This window comes from Perissodus microlepis, chromosome 7 (genome assembly GCF_051167445.1).
Source record: "Perissodus microlepis isolate ML-2025 ecotype Zambia chromosome 7, ASM5116744v1, whole genome shotgun sequence".
Classification (NCBI taxonomy): domain Eukaryota; kingdom Metazoa; phylum Chordata; class Actinopteri; order Cichliformes; family Cichlidae; genus Perissodus; species Perissodus microlepis.
The window spans coordinates 52357057-52378688 of NC_140467.1; the positions used below are offsets into that span (position 1 = coordinate 52357057).

Sequence of the window (21632 nt, forward strand, 5' to 3'; positions counted from 1 at the left end):
CTGATTTCACTTGTAAAGTCCAATACTGCTTTTCTTACACATTTTTTTCCAATGAAAATACTCAGTTCTTCCTGTCTCACAAGGTTAAAATACAGATAAAAATTTAATTGTGTAAACAGAACATATGAAAATAAATGCTTTAAAATGGCTCTGTTAAAAAGATTGCGATAAAATAATTCAATATCAGAAATTGCTTTCTATTGAGTAAAGACTGATAAGCAAATTCACTTTACTGTAATGACTGCAGCAGTGATATAGCTGTTGAAAATATGTCTAAAAGTTGAAGCTTCCTGCCACTCAGATTTTTCCCTCTAATGGAAGAGAATAGTTGGATTGTGCTCCTAACAGGAGTCTTGTGGTTTCGAAGTCTCGTGGTTTCATGAAAATGCATCCAACTAAAAAAAAACCCATGACATGGTTCTTTTCTCCTCTCCTCTTTCCTTTCCTTCCCTTCCCTTTCCTTTCCTTTCCTTTCCTTTCCTTTTCTTTCCTTTCTGTAACTGACAAAATTGCTGTTTGAATTTCACATGACAAGGCCTGATAGTCTCAGATAGATATATTGCCTAAGGATTATCATATGACTCAGGGTTGCCATAAGTACAGGTCTGTACAGGCTTATATCAAACAAGAACAGGAGACAGGGGGAAGGGATTTCTTATGAATGAATGTGTTATGCCATGTGGAATAAGCAACTAGAATTAGAGTGTTCAAATTCAAATTCAAATTTTATTTGTCACACACACAACCATACACAGTATGACATGAGGTGAAATGCTTGTAGCTGTGCAATGCAATGCCTGACCATTAAATGACAGTGGTTTTACAGTATTTACAATTTACAGGTTATACAAAATTTACAGATTTAACTTACAAATTTACAGTAAAAAAAAAAGTGCAAATAGCAGAAAGAGATTATAAATTATAGGAAGTGTGCATGAAGAAAAACCAGAGTGCGTGTGGTGATGTGATGTGTGTGGGAGAGTCCAGTCCTACACCTGGTTCAGGGCCCGAATAGCCTGGGGGAAGAAGCTCCTCCTCATTCTCTCTGCTGTGACATTAAATAGTTTATCCAGACTATTTTGTTTTGTATGTTAAATTGTATTTTCTTCATTGGGCTGTATTAACTAATTATGGAAGACTAATCAATTGAGGAAAAGTATAATGTATTTGCATCTGATTTACATGATAATAAAGGCTAACTATACAATATATTAAAAATATTTGTGATTAAAGCCTCAACCTTGTTACACTTATTAAAAACTATTTTCTCCTCAGCACACCTTAGGCTGTTTTCTTTTCTCGAACTTCGGAGTGTATTTTTTAGCCCTTCTAAATGTATTTTCAGTAAGCTACTATAAAAAAGTGGGCGGGGCCTGTTTCCAATTTAGGAGGGGATTTGATGACGTGACTTCAGCCAGCGCCCCTGCGCACCACACAATTGAGAACAGGCGCTCTAGCACGAACCTAGAGGAAGCCCCAGACGTCAGTTGAACATGGCGTTGAGCTGGATAGCTGTCACAAACGTACATAGGAAAACAAGCGCTGTAAGGGCCACTGCGTTTTTCTGAAACTCTACTGCGGATTAGTCGTAAATACTGAAGCTATCTTGAACACGTTTATCTGCTTTTCATCCGAGTCCCTTCTTTCTGGGACTCAGTGAACGCTGGAGAAAAGGGCGGTAGAGCGGTGTTGACAGCTAAGGTACCGGACTCAGCTAACGTTGATCTCTGTCAAAAAATGTGTTGAAACCTCCTTTGCTAACTAACGTTTACTAGCTGTGAGCTAGCTGTTGATTTTGTGTGTCCTAAGATATTAGTCAGTCGATAAGAGCGCAACATGGTTCTATAAACTGTTGCTCGTTTTTTCTATCTTTTTTTGGTTTTGTTTTGTTTATTTGTTTGTTTTTTCGGGTCCAAGAAACTCGGCTACTATATTGTCATTCCAAACCTAACGTCATATGCCAGGTTTGTGTCCCCGGTGTTAGTGAGATAGGTTAAGAAAATGTCAGATAATCAGAGTTGGAACTCCTCCGGTTCTGAGGAAGATATAGAGCCTCGAGAAGAGCCTGGACATCCCATTGGCATCGCCGAGTTCAGCGGATACCTTAGTAAGGTAAGTCACGTTTGAAAGCCTTTTTTATGTATTTATTTTCCTCGCTCAGTCTCGCTGTCCTGTCCCGTGGGTCTAAGTGGCACAGCTGTGTCCGTATACGTATCAGGAAAAAATCTGGGTAATGTGGTGACAAATCGTGGTATGTCTCCTTTAGGAAAAGGTTATCCAGTGAATCCGCCCAACAACATTTCCATCAACGTTATAGCTATATCAGACCAGTAATCCCTCTGAAGTAAAAGGAAAGCCCCCAGTGAAACCAGATGACCAGCTTGTGTAATGCACAGGTCTTGTAGCTCTCAAGCTACTAGATGTAACATTTATTTAAAGCCTGTACTGTAAAGCAATTCAACAAAACGTTTGCTTAGTATAACTAGACTAGTATTGTTGTTCAACTGTCCTGGTTTTCTTTAGTAAAGGGACTGTTAAGTCTTCTGGTAGACAAAGTCTAATCTCTGTAACCTATTTTGCCATATGGTTTTGCTCATGTGTGTCACCCTTTTTTGGGCAAATTGAGCAAGGTTTTAATTTGTTAAGCTGCTGACAAGCTAACGTGGTAATCTCACTGTACACAGGCTGTCTCTGAACAGATCGCACGCTGACCTGCTAACCAAGCATATTGTGCGATTAAGCAGATCTGTAACCAGATGAGCTCACCTGTTAAATCGAACTAAGCTATACATACGTCATAGGTCTTGAGGTTTAATGAGTCTAAACCTTAGATTAAATTCTATGTGTCAGAATGTTTTTTATGGAAAATTTAAGTTTGTTTTGATTTATTCAGTCCCCTACTGTGAAAATGCTTGCTGTTTTAGTGCAGTCTAATACCACAGAAACTATCTTGTTCAGATGGTACCAAACAGCAGTACAATTGCCAGCTTCGGTATCTAGCATTTTGGCTAGATCACTCCTCATGGAGCCAGAACAGCTCAGTCCCATCTTGGGGTATGATCCACAGATCAGTCCATCCCACACATGCGCAATTGGACTTAGATGCTTGGTATTTGAATGTTATCCTTGAACAGTTTTTACAGTTTGTGCAGGTAGTCCGCAACAGTGTTAATGCACATGGTAGCTGTAAAAGTAACATCCTTATTAATGGACCTGAGGTCTCCAAGGAGAGCATTATGCTTCTTAAGCCTGCAGGCCTTTTTCCTAAGTGCATTCGGTAGGTAGCAGTCTCTTCCCCAGGTCACCTGGCTGTCCTCATGAAGTAAAAGAAAACACAATCTATTAGGGCAAGTCACCTTGTTCAATTGCTCTAGGGTCCAGTTCTGGGTGTTTTGTGGTTGAAAGTGGTCAGCTTGGGCACTTGGCTGAAAAGTAGCCATGAAGTTTCCAGCAGTTTGTGCTACAGTAGCTCTTCAGTAAGGCTGAAGTTCAACCTCACATAGATCAGCCATAATGAGCCTTGGGCAACTGGGAACCGAGGTGTTAAAAATGTAGTTTTATTATTAAATTGCACATGTGTTTGAACTTTCTTGTCCCCCAGTATAGAAAAGTATTGACGCTGCTAATTTTTATTTTCAGTGGACCAACTACATCCACGGCTGGCAGGACCGTTGGGTTGTGCTGAAAAACAACACACTGAGCTACTACAAGTCTCAGGATGAGACAGAGTATGGCTGTCGGGGTTCCCTCTGTCTTAGCAAAGCTGTTATTACTGTGAGTACTGCATTTGTAATTTACCAGAGGCGACTGATTACTGACCAGCTAAAGTTGTGAAACTTGTGCAAATGTGGTCCTTACAAAACATCTTGCAAGAATGGCTGCTCTTGTAACACTTCACTAAGAACTACATCATGTGACTCTCATTCTTGTGCAACTGTAATTAGGATAGACCAAAAAATACAACTCCAAGCTGTTAGAAGCAGAGATCACCATGCTCATCAGATCTTTCATATAATCCTGTCAGAGAAATTTATATTCCCACTCTTTCACCTTTCATCTTTTCTCACTGGGATCCCGAGGTCAGCTCTTTCTGACAGGCTCTTTCCAAACAGTAACAGGGGAAATGAATAAGTTATCGTTTCTAGGCAGCGCTTTGCTATTAGATCTGTTTGTTCAGCTTTAACCATTCCCAGCACATGTAAAAATTAACTTTTGCACAGCACTCTCTAGGGAATTAGCTTCTCACTCCAGTGAAAACATACCCCATATTTTTGGAAAAATAGCAGGTGATGTCCATTCACAGACAGTTATTGCAGTGTAGTGACAGGCGTGTTACTTACTTAGTTTATGCCATCTATTGAGTAACATGCTTCATTGCATTGAATCAGTTAGCCATATTTACAATTACACCATACTCACCGGTCAAATGTTTACAGTTTTCTGACTTCTTCCTTTTGCCATTTCTGTTATGGGCTCAAAATCAAAATTTTACATTGGAATAGAAACAAACTGAAGGTTAAAAATGTTCCACATAACAAAACATACATGAATGTCATGTCTGCATACTATGGCTGCAACTAAAGATTATTTTGGTAGTTGACTAATGTACCAATTTGAAAATAATCAAACGTATTTTTAAAATTACTCAATAGAACATCAGAACAAAAATTAAATAAATAACATTAAGTAATACAAATTACAGTGCTAGTAGTATTTAAAAAATAATAATGTGCAAATAGAAAAGTAAAAAAAATGGCTTCTGTCAATAAGCTTAAATAAAGCTTCAAATCAAATAAAAAAGATTTTATTTTCCAGCCCAAAATAACAAGTTTCCAAAGTTTCCAGATGATTCAGTTCATGAATTCGTGAATGCTGTGGACGTGCTCTGGAGTGAGGCTTGCTCTTATCTTTGAGATAATGTTCCCAGCTGCTGATAACCATCCTAAAGATGCTCTGTCATGACTTCAGCCATTTGAGAAGTGCATAAGCCTCTTTACAGGACAAACTTATCTATACACCTGTGCTTAATACTAGTAAAACAGAATTAGAATAGATCATTACTAATCACAAATCTTGTTATATGTCATAGTTTCTCAGATGGTGTAGTGTTCCAATATGGTCCAACCCACAAGTTAACGACCTAATGTTAGCTGGAAGAGATTTACTATTCAGAATAAATGCTAATATTATTGTGAAGGGAAAAAAGGAGGGGAAAAACTAGGAGACAGTGTAGCTGCTTCTGTTTAATGGTTCAGTGTCATCAGTTATGCAAACTGCATACACATTATATCTTTATTCCAGAGGGAAGTAACGGAAGTCTATGTTGCACTCCTAACAGATTTTATTCAGGGTAATGACAGTTAAGAGATTTTGCTTAATGCATCATTTCGTGTGTGTGCGTGCGTGCGTGTGTGCGTGCGTGTGTGCGTGCGTGCGGGCGGGCGTGCGTTTGAGACTATTTCTCTCTTGGGGTCAGTTTCCATAGTATCAATATTAAGTTTTGGGTAAACCAAACAAGACTCCTCCAGTAACTCATAAGCTCATTCGTAGTGTTGGCATTGATTCTTTGGTGGTGTATAAATTATAGTTTGTTATAAATGCTATAAATTCTCAAGCAGTGAAACTGATAAAGGCTTACAGTTAAATCTCTGATATTAAAGTATTGTGTGGAAAGTGTGGAATTGATAAGGAACTTCTTCTATTATCCTTTAATCACCTGCTAACTTTTATTAGCTCAAGATTTATTTCTGAGTCTGTCTTTTTTCTGTTTGTTGACTTGGTCCTGAACTGTTTTGTCATGTTGTTCCAAGTTGTGGTTATAATGTGATTGTAGGATAAGTGTATCTACAAAGGCTGACATGACCATTGCCATTTTTAGCTCCATGGTCAGTTAATAAGCACACTGGCCTACTTAGAATCTCTCACTGGAACTGGTGAGCAGTAGATGTTTTTGTCTGTATGAGGTAAATGCAAAAATGGATGGTGACATCCTGGGTCTTTCTGCAGTGGTATTTATGTCACAGTGAACCACTTGAAAGGGTTGGAGAAAGAGAAGAAGTTAAATAGGCCAATGCTAGTGAAGCTTTGCAAGGTGCCTTTAGCCAGCAAGTGTGTCTCTTCCTGATAGTGTGTGACTTCCTTCACTCTGTGGGTCATGATGACAGTGAAGAAACATGTGCCTTATTGTGTAAGTAACTAACAAAAATGTTCATGGCATCATTGACTCTTGCTGATTTAGCTTTCCTTTTCCCTTTGACCACTTGATGAGTCAATGCTTCCTCTACTATGACTGTAAGTGAATCCTGTTTTAGTCCCAGACAGATGCAGAAAAATGTTCCTGGCACTTGGTCTTAGTTCAGTGTTGAAGGAATAAGAACATATTATATATATATTGTGTTGTTATATGTCTGAAGTTCATTTAGGTGGAGAATTAATATATTGTTTAGATTACATTTAGCTCTTTCAAAGTTTAGTAGGGTGTTTCAGAGTTTACAGTGGTTTCACTCCCTCCTTTTTTTCTTCTACTGAATTGTTGTGACTTCTTTTCTTGTACTCCTATTCATGCAGTTCGGGAGTTTGTGACTGCAGACACGTACACCAGCTAAGAAGAGGTTAGATGGGAGAGGACAGAAGGGGACGCTTTTTGGTGCTTTGTAGGAAGTTTATATTTATAAGAGAATAGAGACAGAGTGGGGCTGTTTTGCCTCATCATTTTCATGACCAAACCATAAATATTTTAGCTGTAAATAAGTTCATAAAATGTAGTTATTTATCTACCGTGCTGGGTGGAAAACTACCAAACAAATAAGATTCATAGACGCAGCCACTTGTATAATAGTCTCTGATACTAATTCACACACACACACACACACATAGATGGATGGATGGATGGATGGATATCTATAGCTAGAGATAGGTGTGTGAATTATAAAGTACAGTAGCAATTCACATAAAGGCAGGGATTGTGGGGGATGCTGCCAGAGGCTTTTGGCAGCAAACACAGGCAAGGAGAACGGCACAATACCCTGAATAAAAAGAATCAAAAGAATTGCTGAAATAATCACTCACTAACACTCCCTCTTAAAGGCATCACTAATGGTCACAATCTGCTATTTGTCCCAGATAGATTTCTAAATATCTAGGTTAAATAGTGAAAGTAACATTACGAGGCAAAGAGAACTGCATGTTTGATCCAACCTTCATTAGATATTGGCCTTTGAAGATGTAAAAACAAAGTATCGATTTGTCAGGGGACCTTCAGAGCTTTACTGCAGTCACATCTAAAATATCCATCCCTTTGTTTAATGCCTGTTTGTTCTGTCCATGGTCACAGGGGACTAATAAGGTAATAGACTCTGGACAACATGTATTCACTAGGCCTTCATATTCACTTTGATAGTTAATTCATCAAACTGCACAAATAGACTGACACAGAATAAACAGTCCATGCACTTTTATTTAATTGTTTTTTTAGTCTGCTTGCCTTTCTCATGCGACTGTGGCTGTGTTTGTTGTCAGCATGCCATGTCATCTTGTGAAAGAGCATGTCAGAAATGGAATTTTGGATTCCAATCTTGGGTCCAAGTAACTTCTCAGACTTGGTGCAGGTTCCTATTTGCCATGATTATCTGTTAGTAGGCCAACATCCAGCAACCAGATGTCACCAGAATCCAGATTTATACACTTCCAAGTTTTGTGCATGACTGCAACCAGCTCTCTCACGTGTGTTTCCATAGTTTTAGTATAGTATAGTTGTAGTAGATAAGCAATATTTGTAGTAGTGGGGGAGCTTTTAACAAGTGATTTTTCTCAAAAAGAGTGGTCATTGCTTATATGGAGGTTAATCTCCCTCATTTAGATATATGAAAAATGCAAAGACAACAACTACTTGTGATTTCTGCAGGTTTGAATCCAGTCCTTTGTTTCTTTTAACTGATACAGGGTCAAGGATGCCACATGCTTGCTTCCTTCCTTGCATTTGTTTCCTCTTCACATGTGTCTCTGTGACGGCTGTTGGTTTTATGCAAGTGCTGCTGGTAACTCCTAAATGAGCGTTTGATTAGGAGGGCATTCAGTATTCACTCAGATGCTGTGGTATTGACATTGAGCATCTGCTCTTGGCCCCAGTGCTGCCCAGATGCCAGGCAATATAGTCAAATCACAGTCTTCCAATGAAATCTACTTAAATTCCCTGTAGTGGGCCATTTCTTACTCTGCCAATGGACTCAAGCATTCTGCAGTTAAGCTCAAGCCATCTCTAAGCGTATTAGATCACACAAGAGCAAAGTATGGCCAGTAGACTGTCTTAGACTGTGCTATGTGATAAAATCAAATAAAAATGAAATCCACAGACCAAAAATCATGTTAATGGTGATTTCAACAAATCAATCCGTCTTTGGTTATTTTTAAAGGAGAGGTTATTATATGGAAGAGTTGCACATTAAATCTTGTTTTACTGTGAAGAGGGACAATAAAGGAATTCTATCCAGTTCATCTGTCCCTTGGACTGTATGTTTCAGTATCACACAACATGCTAGACTGCCAGTCTTAGATTGTCCTGGGACATTAATATTCTAGGAACGTGTTGATGCAGAGCTGAATTAGGGTTGAGTCTGTCAAGACAAAAGAAGTTTGATTTTTTTTTCACTGGGAAATATTTGACTGCTCTTTGGAAACAAATGGAACTGTCTGCCTTGAGTTCACATTTATAACATAAGTGTATGCGCACTAAGTTTTATTCATGACGTGTGCAGTGGTACATATTTGACAATCAGTCCGATATAAACTACTTTAGAAGTTGATGCACCATGTAATCGTTTTATTTAAGTAATCTCTTCATTGTGATGACATGTTTCAACTCATATGTCCCAGTGTGTTGCCCTTTGCTTACTTTACCTTAGTATGAACTATTTCAAAAAAATAAATAAATTGCTCATCCTTGTATTAGACAGTGAGCTCATAATTGCTCGTAAATGTATGTAGCTCTATGTAGCTTGGTTCACAGAATTAAAAAAATACTTTATAGTAGTGTTAATGTGTTATAGATTAAATGGAGTTCATAGATTGGAATAATCAATTAAGTAAAATTACAATGTTTGCCCTCACAAGTTGATATTGATTCAGTAACCCAGGAAATCGATAATTGCATTAATTAAACACTAAAGCTGTTAACTTCTCCCTGGAAAAAAAAATCATGGAAATGAAGTCTTTGCAGTGTTGGATCCCCTTATAGCCCTCCGTTATAAAGGACTAAATTTGTTATATTTATTACAAACACAATAAATACAGGTTACAGATGTGTTTATTTATTGTGGTGAGCATACGAAAGTAGAGATTTTTTTTCTTTCTTTCTATTAAACTGCATTTCTATTCATTAAGAATTTTCATTTCTCTGTGCCCTCTAACCTCTATCTGTGACTCTTTGAACAAGCCAGGCTTTTACTCATACTACCCTTTGCGATTAGACGTTGAAAGCAGTTTAGCCTTGGGACTTAACTGCAGAAGTGTCCTTTCACAAGGTCTGATGCTACATACGTAAATGCCATCATTACCTCTTCCATTACTGTCACACAAAGTCTGGTTACATGCAACACCAACACAGTGGATTTGCAGTTCTGACAGTATACTGGAGAGCTATTAGGAGTGTGCTCCATTGTGCAAAAATGCTTTACAAGGCCAGTTATCTGCCACTGCTCCACCTGTAATACACCATTTTAAAATTGAGACTTCTGTGCCTGTCATGCACTCTTCTTTGTCTTCCATCACTTTGCGATATATAGACTGGTCTAAACTAAAGACAGGCTATTATTAAAGGAAAAGCAGGAACAGATTGCTGCCCACCATGTAACATACAAGGGACAGCTCAGCAGTTTGCTTTTGGACTGTCTTTTTAATAGCTACTTTCATGGGTGACCACCCCTCACATATGCCTCGCTGTGCTCTCCTAAACAGGAAAGTCAGCTGGTTTTCCTGTTGGATTGAAAAGAACATGAAAGCAAATTCTGAATTTTATGGCTATATCACTACAGATATCAAGTCAGCTTGGTTCCCATAACTGGCCTCATTTACCAGAATCTCACACACTGATTAACCTAGTTTTTGTCCTATATTCTTTTTCTGTGTGTATATATTTTTTTCAGCCTCATGAATTTGACGAGTGCCGGCTGGATATGAGTGTAAACGACAGTGTGTGGTACCTCAGAGCTCAGGACCCCGAGCACAGACACCAGTGGATTGAATCGATTGAACTGCACAGGGTAAGTCTTTAATACAGCAGACCATGAACTGGTGTTATCAAAAGAGATCAAATTCTTGTCATATTTAGAGATGTCATATCATTCAGAGATTTGTAAGTGTGTGTTTATTGTATGCTTGTGTGTGTGCTTGTATGTATTTCTTAGAGTATCAGAGAAGGAAGGAGAGAGAAGGGAGGAGTCCAAGGAAGAATAATCATCCCTCCACCACTGGTGCGTTTGTTGGCAAGACCAAAGGAGTGTAGGAGCTCTTGTGCATTTGTCTGTAGCACAGTAGTGTTACAGCACGTGTTTCTGTTTGCACAAATTCATATTTATTTATTTTTATCCATAATTGTGTACTCTGTGTGGGCACTTTAATCCTAGACGGTTCTCTACTGGTGCGTAAGGGCTTTTTAACAAAGTAGGTATACATAGCTCAGTTATTCTAACACTGGAGTTAGCTGAGGCTTAGCATGATCCTTTTTCAAACACAGACACTGAACACATAGGTAACTTGCTGAGGAAGCTGTTTGAAGAGCACAACTAAGATTTGTTTAAATCATTTTTGTTGACATTACCCAGATATCTCAGATAACCCTTGACTATGCAATCTGCATTTTTTTTTTTTTTAGCATCAGTGGCCGAGTGAATTTATACACTTTTAGAGTAGAAGTTTGTCATTTACATGTTTTAGTGCATGGAGAGCAACAGTGGTAGCCAGCATATTTATTCCATGGATAAAAGACAGTAGTGGCTTTGAGGACACTCTTGTGTTTCTACTTGTACATCCATACTATTCAATGTATGTCACATGTGTAAATATGTTTTGCATTTTTTGCCACAAAGATAATTCTTTGTGGCATGTGTGATTTAGCATTTATGCCTGTGTTTAAAAAAGGCAAGAAATCACACAAACTAATTTTTAAATACAGATTTTGTATGTGACTATTTAAAGGGGCCCTGCTCCACTCATTTCCAATGCAATATTCCTTTACCACACCTTCTGCCTCTCTGCTTAAACACATGCTGCTCACACATGGTACTTGATTTTAGGAAATCCCCGCTCTTTACCCTCCTCCTCCCCGTCTTCGATCATCTAAGCACCAGTGACTCAGACAAGAATAACAAAGAATGAATCTTGAGCATATACAAGCATACCCGGCCTTCCCACCCACAATGAGTCATTGCCTAAAACCCTTCTTCTTAGAAGGCCCTGCTTCCCTGTCTAAATTACATTACTCACAGCACTTAGCAACCAGCGTCTCCAGGGAGACACAACACACTACAAGCTCAGGGATCAGTCATCTTACACTTTGAAAAAGTGACACATCCTAAAATGAAGCAACTCTTGTTCCTAGGATACTGTCAGTGTTTAGATAAACTATGTTTGTTTTAAGTTCTGTATGTCCAGATATATGGCCTAACGTACTGTAATCTAATCTATTGTGTCTGCCTTATACAATTATTTTATTATACTTATTCATTATTAGAAAATGATAAAGTCTGTTTCTGCTCAGGCAGAAGGCTTTCTATGAGGACCAGATGTTGCATCTTCTTTTTTCCAAAGAGCATGTTTATATGTATTCAGTGGGGCTGTAATCACCAGGCACACTAAATATTTGTACACCTATTATTTACCCTGCAGCATGCAACCTAATGACCTGTGCATGTGTGTGGGTCTTATTGACAAGGCATCCAACATCTGATACTTTATACTGTGTTAATTTGTATTTTCAGATTTTTATCCTGCCATGGATAGAAACCCTCTACTTGCTTGGATAGTTACTTTTTTCAAACAGGTTAAAATGTCTTTATATAAACATTTAGCAAGGGCCATTTGTACTGGTTAAGTCAGTGGGGCAGCAGAATGTTGGCCAAAGGGCAAGCAGCAGTGACAGAAATCCATCTGAACACAGGCAGAGCTACTTCTGGTCACTGACCGACAGTAACCCCAAGCTCTTGTGCCTGTCATGTGCGTTTACGTTTCATGCCCTCTGCTGGCTCAACTTGAAACTATCTTTTAAAGGGACAGGTACTGCAGCTCTTGTTTCTCGTCAGTGCAGCTGAACCTTTTCTCTGTTTTGTCATTACTGTCTATTTTGAGGGCCAGTCTATTATGTAAGAGGAAAATTGAACCAGCCTGGCTTACAGGAAACCAGCTGATATTTCAGTTGTGCTGTCATGGTCACTAAAACCTTGTCACGTGCTGCTGTTGTCACTGTGTCTGAAAATTTTTCACAACAACATTAAGTGTTGTTGTACCTGCTTGAATGTAATGTGAAAAGAATTTCAGTGATTACTTACTGTATGTTGTTTTTCAAAGGATGACAACAATTTTTATTAAACCTTTTGAAGTTTAGAATAGTAGGACTAATGGTGACTACATCTGAATGCTTTATGAGGAAAAAACTAAAAAGATACATATTTGTTTTTATAAAGAACTTGGTTAGTGTCTCTGATTTTGCTTAAAGGGGACCTATTAGTGTTGCAATATGCTCATATTAAACATTGCTTAAGTGTCAAACAGATCAGTGTATTTACACATAATTCCCAAGCTTTATGCTCATCCAGGTAAGTATATCCTAAAAAGTTGATTCTGTTCATCTGGACGTAGTATTTTCAGTGGGAGAAACATGTTGTTGAAGATGTCACTTGGATGAGTCACGAAACGTTTCTCCCACTGAAAACACCACATTAGTACAATATAGTTTATTTATTTATTTATTTTTACAATAAATTTTTATAGTCTTTTATAATTAACTGTTGTTTTCTGTATGTGTCTGATGTGTTTGTTTGTTTGTTTGTTTGTTTTGGTCTTTTTTTGTCCTCCTGGAATATAGTTGCTTTGCTTTACAGCTCTCCTATTAAATAATTACAATCCATTTTCAAAGGTGTTGTAACAAACTAAATTGTTCACAGTTTGCTGTATTTATTTTTGCAGGCTGATTCTGGTTATGGCTCTGAGTCCAGTCTGCGGAGACATGGCTCTATGCTGTCTCTCACCTCAGCCACCAGTGGCTACTCTGCCACCTCCACGTCTTCCTTCAAGGTGAGTTTTCCTGGTACTGTTTACTCGAGCTGAGGAAGTCAGTGGGTACAGTCTTGGATCTGTACACATGAGGGCTCTATTTGTGATGTTTGGATAGTTTTAGATGCACGTTGATGGTTGATGGTTACATGTTGATAATGTAAACTAAGGTTTATAACTAAATCTGTTGTTTCTTCAGAAGGGTCACAGCCTGAGAGAGAAGCTGGCCGAGATGGAGACGTTCAGAGATATCTTGTGCAGGCAGGTGGACACACTCCAGAAATACTTTGATAGCTGTGCAGATGCTGTGTCCAAGGATGAACTGCAGAGGGATAAAAGTAAGAACCACAGCCACCCACACACCTAGAAAACCATTGTTTTGGTGATCCAGTTTGGATATATATTTTGTCTTTTTAACATTTGAAAGAGAAAAAAAAATCCACGTTGTCAGAGCGTTTTAAACTTTTTAAATCAACTTTCTTTTTATGTAGCTGGATTTAAATAGTTGATCATTTCGGGGCAAAAAAAAAAACCAAAACATTTTCGTTTTCAGCTTCTCAAAAATTAGGATTTCAGTTTTTTTTCCCTTGAATGTATTCCCTTCATTTTACCCAAACTTTAGCATTCATATTTTACCTAGAACTGATGATAAATATTTGCTTAGGAGAAACTTGGGCTGGGTCTGGTAAGGAATGTGTTTATGTGCTGTGACTCACCCACCCCTCATACTGTCTTGGCTGGCTGAACATTTGTTCACGGCAGCCTGCACTGGGCACTGTCGTTGACCACAGTGAATAAAGCTCTGCTTTTGTTCTCCTCACCTCCCTCTCTGCGCCTCTTTGCCTCTCTCACCCTGTTTTCATTCTGAAGATGAAACCGGACCATTGTCATGTTGTGCAGCACAGCAGCGATCTGTCAGTCTGATTTTATCTGTGCTGCAGCTTAAGTTGCAAATGGGCCACTACGTGCTTTCCTGTTCTGTAGCCTTCACAGGGTCCTGAAAGAAAAGACTTGCCTGTAGCAACACAAATCTGTTTGGTTTTCTTGTGTTTCCTCTGAATCTTTCTTATGTTTTTTCCCAGTTGTGGAAGATGATGAGGATGACTTTCCCAACACCCGCACAGACGGAGAGTTTCTGCACAACAATAATGGCAGCAAAGAAAAATGTGAGTATTGCAGGCACTCTCTTTCAGAGAGCCTGTGAACTTGTTTAAATGTATTTCTGTCTAGATCACTGAAAAAATACCTAATATCAGGTTGTGATATCACATGTCATTTAGAGTTATTAAAGTTATTTGTTAAAATATTAAAAAATAACTTGTAACAAAAGCTGTTAACTTGCATATAAGAAAGCTCTGAGAAAGGGTAACAGCAGCCAGAGACCAATAGCCAGCATGCTGCAGGTTGTGAGTTGTAACTTTCAGATCTGTATGATGTCACTGAGAAAGGAAAGCTTTAGTATGGTCATCTCTGCTTTAATTGAGCCCATGTATTGTGAAACCTCTAGTAAGAAGAGGCTTTAGGAAGTCTAAAGCTTGCAAAATAGTTACATTTACTCTCAACTTTTTAAGGGGCAAAGTGACAAAGCCTTAAAAATTATGTTTATTTCTCATAGCATTTACTGTACTTCCTCTGCTCCTCTGATTTGCAGTGTTCCAGTCCTTGAATCCCAAAGGAATCAATGGCATAGATTTTAAGGGAGAGGCCATTACATTCAAGGCTACAACAGCTGGAATCTTAGCCACTCTGTCCCACTGCATCGACCTGATGGTGAAGAGAGAGGACAGCTGGCAAAAGAGACTGGATAAGGTTTGTAATCTCTGGCTCAACAATGTCCAGATGAGTTTCATCTACAATTCTTGTTTCTTCAAATTTAGGCTTATTTTCTGTGTGTAGGAGATGGAAAAGAGAAGAAGAATAGAGGAAAGCTACAAATCAGCCCTCAATGAGTTGAAGAAAAAGTCTCACTTTGGAGGTCCAGATTATGAGGTAATGTATAAATGTCATTCACAGTACAATATTAATAATGGCTTATAGGAGAGCCTTTCAGTTAATGTTCTCATTCTACTGGCAGGAAGGTCCAAACAGCCTCATCAATGAGGATGAATTTTTTGATGCAGTGGAAGCTGCTCTTGACAGACAGGACAAAATAGAAGAACAGGTAATCTAAATATCAGAGTACAGTGTACCATCAACTATTTAGATACACTAATTATACACTTAAACACTGTCAGGTCTGTGATTAAAAACACCTGTTTCTGTTTGTGTTTAGTCTCAAACTGAGAAGACAAGAATACAGAGATCTGACGCCGTTCCTCTTGGAGATGCCTATTCAAGCTCCGGCACACACAGATTCTCCAACAAGGTTGTTAAACCCTTCACTCAGATGTCATTACTTGTCATCATCTGTGGAGTCATTGTTTGCCATGATAGATTGTCGAATCCTCAGTAAATGCAGATGCCCACTTCTTGAATAGGCATCTGCATTTACTGAGGATTTACTAGCAGCATGAAATGCAAGCTCTGATTTTTATTTGTGTCCAATGTAAGACTTGGTAGTACGCAGAGAAAGCGCAAATGGGCTCTTAATCTTTTGTGAAAGAAATTCTGTGAATTTAAAAAAACTTTAATGTTCCAGATTCTATCAGCTTCAGCATTTAGAGGTTTGATTAATTTTTGTTCACATTTCGTTTTGTTCACACATCCTCTGAAGAACGGATGGAAACTGGTAAATGCGCTGTGTGGGTTTTCCTGTTACAAACATCGATCATCAATAAGGCAGTTTTGTGGTTTCAGGACACTTTTCTTCATTTCCACTAACAGGGTGCTGTTCTGGAACCTTTTTGAGAACCAGAGCACATTTAGTGAATGTTACATAGCATTTCTAGAGGTTGGGTCCCTTCCTATTGGAAGAAAATCATGGTGGGCAGAATCTGAGAGTGACCTTTACTAATAATTGGTGAACTTGTTGTGGTAGCCCCTCACATATTGTTAAAAAAAAGCTACTCCTTCTTCCTGAACAACACCCAAGTCAGTCGATGTTTTTGCAGACTGAATGAAGGCACTGTACAGCTGTAATCAGTTTCTATTCATATTAATGATAATGAATTATTTCCAATGTTGATAAATGTTCTAAAAGTAGGAAGTTAATATTTTGTCTTTTAAGGCATAGTTTTAAGTTTTTGTCCACATTCGGTTTTTATTAGCCATATATTTACTCTCAATCTTTTCAAACTGATCAGTATCATCTTTTCTTTTTGCTCCTGGCTTTGTGTTGTAGGTGGAGGAGATGGTGCAGAGTCACATGACCTACTCCTTGCAGGATGTTGGTGGAGACGCCAACTGGCAGCTGGTCGTTGAAGAAGGTGAAATGAAGGTATGAGGAAGATTTGAATGTAAAATGGTGCTCGCATGCGTGTTAACTTATTTTGAAAAGGTTATTGTAAACTGAATTTGTTCTTAAAGTAACATTTATCTAAACCAGTTTATTGGATGACATGTGTTTAAGCCTCATTATATAAGAAAAAGTGATTATGTCTGGATTTCACATAAATGTGGCTTATGTATCCAGGTATACAGGAGAGAGGTAGAAGAAAATGGGATTGTACTGGATCCGCTGAAGGCCACTCATTCAGTAAAGGGGGTGACTGGTCATGAGGTGTGCCACTACTTTTGGGACACTGCCTACCGCAGTGACTGGGAGAGTAAGTTTGTGAACTTAAAATCAATTCAAGTGTAATTTCAGACAATTGTTGCTGTTGTAGTGGTGTGTGGGGGAAAAAAAAAAAGTGAACTCTAAATGTTCACTTTCATATTTATTTATTTATTTATTTATTTTATATACTCTTTGATCTGTGATTACAAAGAGAGCGGATATGAGATATGTGTGCTTAAGTGGTCTGTGTTTTCTTATTTGGTGGGTGTATCAGAAGCATTACACTATCAGCAGTGACAAACACCGCCATATTACAAGGAAAAGAGGATCCCTGTTTACAAGAAGCAGCCAATCAAAAGAAAGCTGGTTGAAAGGGAAGGGGGAGAGATTGAGGCTGAACTTGAGGGCTGCGCCAGAGCTCAGTATGAGATAAATAATCCTTATTTTAAACTGAATTGTGCAACACTAGTCCAGTAGACTGTGGAGGTGGAAACGAGTATAATAAACCCTCTTATAAATGTTATATTTAATGGGTTTGATGTAATACTGCCTTTTTTTTTTCTTTTTTTCTTTTTTTTTTGCTTCCTTTAGCTACCATTGAAAACTTTAATATTGTGGAGACGCTGTCGGACAATGCAGTTATTGTATATCAAACACACAAGGTGAGAGCTACAAGCTGAGTATCTCTGTTTAGATTTTCAGACACAAACACTGTATGCAGTGAAGTACACTGTTTTAAGCTACTTAAATACCTCACCATTGATTAGAGCATGAATCATTCTTGTCACATCTGAAACAACAAGAAAGAATTTGTGTTGCAGCGGGTGTGGCCTGCCTCTCAGAGGGATGTGTTATACCTTTCTGCCATGAGGAAAATTATGGCCAGCAATGAGAATGATCCAGACACCTGGCTGGTCTGTAATTTCTCTGTGGATCATGATAATGCACTGGTGAGCAGTCAAGCCTCCTGAAATCTGACACAAAGAGCTTCTTTTTTTTTAAAAAATAATATAAAATAAATGTGTAATGCTGACACATTTGTTCATTCTCTATCCTATCGCTTTCCACAGCCAACCAGCAGGTGTGTGCGTGCCAAAATCAACATTGCCATGATCTGCCAGACGCTCGTCAGTCCACCAGACGGAGATAAAGAGATCAGCAGGGACAACATCCTTTGTAAAATCACCTATGTCGCCAATGGTGTGTGTCACTGTTTTAGCCACAGCTGATGTCAGGGTGCTGTTTAGTTTGTTTAGTGGGTTACTGTTGCTGTTGTTGCTGCTGTTGTCTTTCTGTCTTTTTTAACACAATTCAACCATTAGGGGGAGACTGGTTTGTGGTTGTGCATCACTGCTGCGAGAGATTGTTCAGTCCTTTTCAGTGGTGTTATCTCCAGAAACTTTAACTTCATTAGATACAGTTTAATTATTTGATCCCCTGCTAAATTTTTAGGTTTGCTCACTTATGGTCCATGAACAGTCTCATTTTTATGAATCTGATGTCCATGAATTTTGCATTTTCATCCAAACATTTAAAATCACCATTTGGGTTAGAATTTGAGGTACCTTCATTTAAAACAGCCAATAAATGGAAATTTAAAAAGTAAAGAGATGAAAGAATCACTCTTCAAAGTGTCTTCCCTTTTTGGCAATACATGTTTAGAATGCTACAAACACAACAACCATCTCATATGAGTAGAGAAGGGCGTGGTGTAAACAAGTTATCCATGACTTGTACAGTAAAATAATAAGTCCAGTAAGTGCACATAGTAAAAGTGAGGGAAATCGCTTTATGTTTGGTTTGTTTGAAAGAAAAAAATATATAGTATTTGCATTAAAATCCCATATAGGTCGGGCTCTATTTAAAATTGTTAGTTTGTTCATTTACTTTACAGCCTCTGGAAATGGCTGAGCACTTGGCAATAGCAGAAAGGAAGAACTCCTTTTTTAACAGGAACAGAGTTGTGGCTAAGGGAGGAGCAACAATCTGCCTTTTTCATTTTTTAACATCTCATTGAGTGACAGATTTTTATGCCAACATCTTACTGCTGGGGCTCATATTTTTCCCTCTTTAGCATTAAGTAGACTTTCTGCCAGCGGGCCCAAACAAAGAGCCATGCAAACGTAATGACTTTAAACTGAAAGCTACCTACATATGTTCACTAATTATGGTAGGTTATATCAATGCTTAATGTATGAAAATGGGGTTAACCATGATTCAGTGCTCTTTCTTTACTGTATGCTTGAAGCTGGAAATAATCTTTATGTCGTCTGTGTGCAGTGAATCCAGGAGGCTGGGCTCCTGCCTCTGTGCTCAGGGCCGTGGCTAAGAGGGAGTACCCCAAGTTCCTCAAACGCTTCACCTCCTACGTCCAGGAAAAAACTGCTGGCAAACCCATCTTATTCTGAAGCACACAGGCAAGACATCACACACAAGTGTTCCAATGTTTTGTGTGTGGGTTTTTTTTTTTTTTTTTTTTTACCACTGAATACTTGTTGACTACAAATGCAACAAATCAACACAAAGCATCTCCATTTTTTTCAGTGTTGAAACGCAAGGCCAGAACTTCACCTGAAGCTTTAAGCACACACTGTAAGCAAATTGTCAGCTGCTCTGTTGTCCTCAACAGGATTTATTAAAGTTCCCCTCAGGAAGGGGTTAAAGGGCTCCCACCCTTCCTGATTTCTGAATTCAAATAAAAATATGTTGACCTCAAATAATATAATCTCTGAAATGGGACTTCATTTAGAAAATGATGGCCTGCAGTCATTCAGACTTAAACGATTGTAACCCAGAAAGGATTTCCAAATGTCTCTCTTGAGAGATACCCGGCCAGCTGTGAGCCAGTTAGTTCTTGTCCCTGCAGCAGCACTTAATGCTATCTTTAACACTCATTTAAGAGACTGAACTATCAGGTTGTCTCTGTTTAGAGAGAACAAATGATATAAATCTATGTTCTGTAAGGTTGTAAAAAATAAACAGAAATGTTAGATAATTGAAATTAAATATTCAGCTCTGGTTTGATGTTTATATTTTCAAATACCTAACTCGTACATTTACAGCTTTCCTTTAAGCTGCTTAAATTTCCTAGTAAAACAACATAAATGATTTGAGCCAACTGTAATCTTTTCTAAAGGTTACAGAGGTCCAGAGGGCTGTCATTCACACATGACCCCTATGACATTAAAACTTGATCTGACTTGTGCTCTCTGATGAAGACGCCTCTTTTTGGTTCTGAAGGAGGGACAGGACATCATGTACGTTACCTGTATGGCTTTATAGTTACATCACTGTTAATATGTTGGAGTGTCTTTGAACATATTTCAAGTGTTTCATGAATTGTAATTAGTGACATTAGCATTTTTGCTGAAGATCTGCAAAGCTTTTTTTTTTTTTTTTTTTAAACTTGAGCCCAAATGCCTTAGTTTTCCAGCACACTGTAGATCCAGACTTGGATAAAGAGGGTGCTCTTAGTGCACCCTTTGAAATCACTAGTGAAGTGCCTCATGGCTATGCTCCCCTTGTTAATGTTTAATTAAAGCTCGAATGAACTATGTGATATGTTACAGAAGGCTGGCAGGATGTTTTCACAAGTATTCTGAAGATTTCTGAATCATTTTTGGATTAATTTTACTAGAAGCCATCAACTTTTCTGTCAGTATTTCTGGGATTTGTTACAAAATTAATCAGTTAAAATGTCTTTGTATCATGTATTTTCTGTCTGAAGATGTCGATTGTACATGTACAGGACTGTTAAGTCTATAGGGTTAAGTAAGACTCTGCTTAGCTTAAGTAGAGTTTTTCTTATTAGTGACGCACCAAAACATCGGTACCTCCTGATATTGGCCTTGTTGGCTGATATAGTGACGTCATTTGCCGATATTTTCCCGTTATAGAACGCGGTGTGATGAAGAGATCCATGACTTTAAAATGGGTCGGTTCTTTTTATAATTGTTTGTTTCCCTGGGCAAAAGGGGAATAAATAACCAAAAAGGCAAACTACTGGCACCAACCATTGCTGTTGGCCATATTGTTTTTGGTTCACAAGAAATGCATCCCTGTTTTGTTTTTTCTAGGAACAGTTTTCATGCAATACATTGCTAAACATTTAAGTAAATGTAAAAATGTAAATGTTAAAAGCCAAGTTCTTTTTGTCAAGCACACGGGATGGATAAAGATTTCTTTTCCCTACAAGTTTCAAATTTAAGATATCAGTATTGTTGCCAGGGTACTTCTTTTTTTTTTTTTTTTTTTTTTTAAGTTGCATTTTCACCTGTTGAGAGCACAGTGGGTTTTTTTTCTTTGTTTTTCTGGGGTGGTGTCATTGGCAGATTTGTAGCTGTTTCAGGCTTCACACAAAAGCATTTAATTTTTTTCAAGCTCTTTGCTGAAAAATGTGTTGGACATATAAAATGATGCTCGGCCACGCAGCTAAGAGTAACAACACCATGCTGAAGCTCATTCACCTAAAACAGGCATTTGTAATACAGGTTTGTCAAATCCGAATGTAATTTGATTTTTTTTTTTTTTTTTGTAAATCTGTTCATACTTATGCTGTGGGATCAACTTATAAATGTACTGTGATAACATGGCTCTGCCCTGTTTTTAAAGTGAAATAAATAAGTTTATCCTCCAGTTTGTAATGTTTGGGGTCATTTGTTGCCATTTTTTGTATTTTGTATGTGTATAACATAATTCTGTTGGCTTCATAATG

General features: G+C 38.2%; 1 protein-coding gene across 2 annotated transcripts; it reads left to right on the forward strand.

Annotated features, from left to right (window-relative positions):
* The first annotated feature begins 1430 nt into the window (after window positions 1–1430).
* Window positions 1431–21553, forward strand: LOC146384089 (ceramide transfer protein-like). 2 transcript variants are annotated; one of them, XM_084935849.1, is made up of 18 exons: window positions 1431–2112; window positions 3640–3774; window positions 10140–10256; window positions 10401–10466; window positions 13177–13284; window positions 13466–13601; window positions 14346–14429; window positions 14915–15072; window positions 15160–15252; window positions 15338–15424; window positions 15536–15628; window positions 16544–16639; window positions 16835–16967; window positions 17510–17580; window positions 17740–17868; window positions 17989–18118; window positions 19199–19335; window positions 19463–21553. In XM_084935849.1, exons 1-17 carry the CDS (start codon window positions 2002–2004, stop codon window positions 19324–19326), a joined length of 1875 nt encoding a protein of 624 aa, XP_084791975.1. In that variant the 5' UTR covers window positions 1431–2001; the 3' UTR covers window positions 19327–19335; window positions 19463–21553. The 2 variants fall into 2 exon arrangements, with proteins under 2 accessions (XP_084791975.1, XP_084791974.1); XM_084935848.1 differs by having other exon boundaries at window positions 1432–2112; window positions 13463–13601.
* The last annotated feature ends 79 nt before the right edge of the window (window positions 21554–21632 follow it).

Bases quoted from the DNA above. Each gene is read 5' to 3' on its own strand.
- LOC146384089 (XM_084935848.1), top strand. From the start codon at position 2,002: ATGTCAGATAATCAGAGTTGGAACTCCTCCGGTTCTGAGGAAGATATA. The intron at 15,073-15,159 runs GTTTGTAATCTC...TTCTGTGTGTAG, and splicing joins GGCAAAAGAGACTGGATAAG to GAGATGGAAAAGAGAAGAAG. The intron at 16,640-16,834 runs GTATGAGGAAGA...TTATGTATCCAG, and splicing joins TTGAAGAAGGTGAAATGAAG to GTATACAGGAGAGAGGTAGA.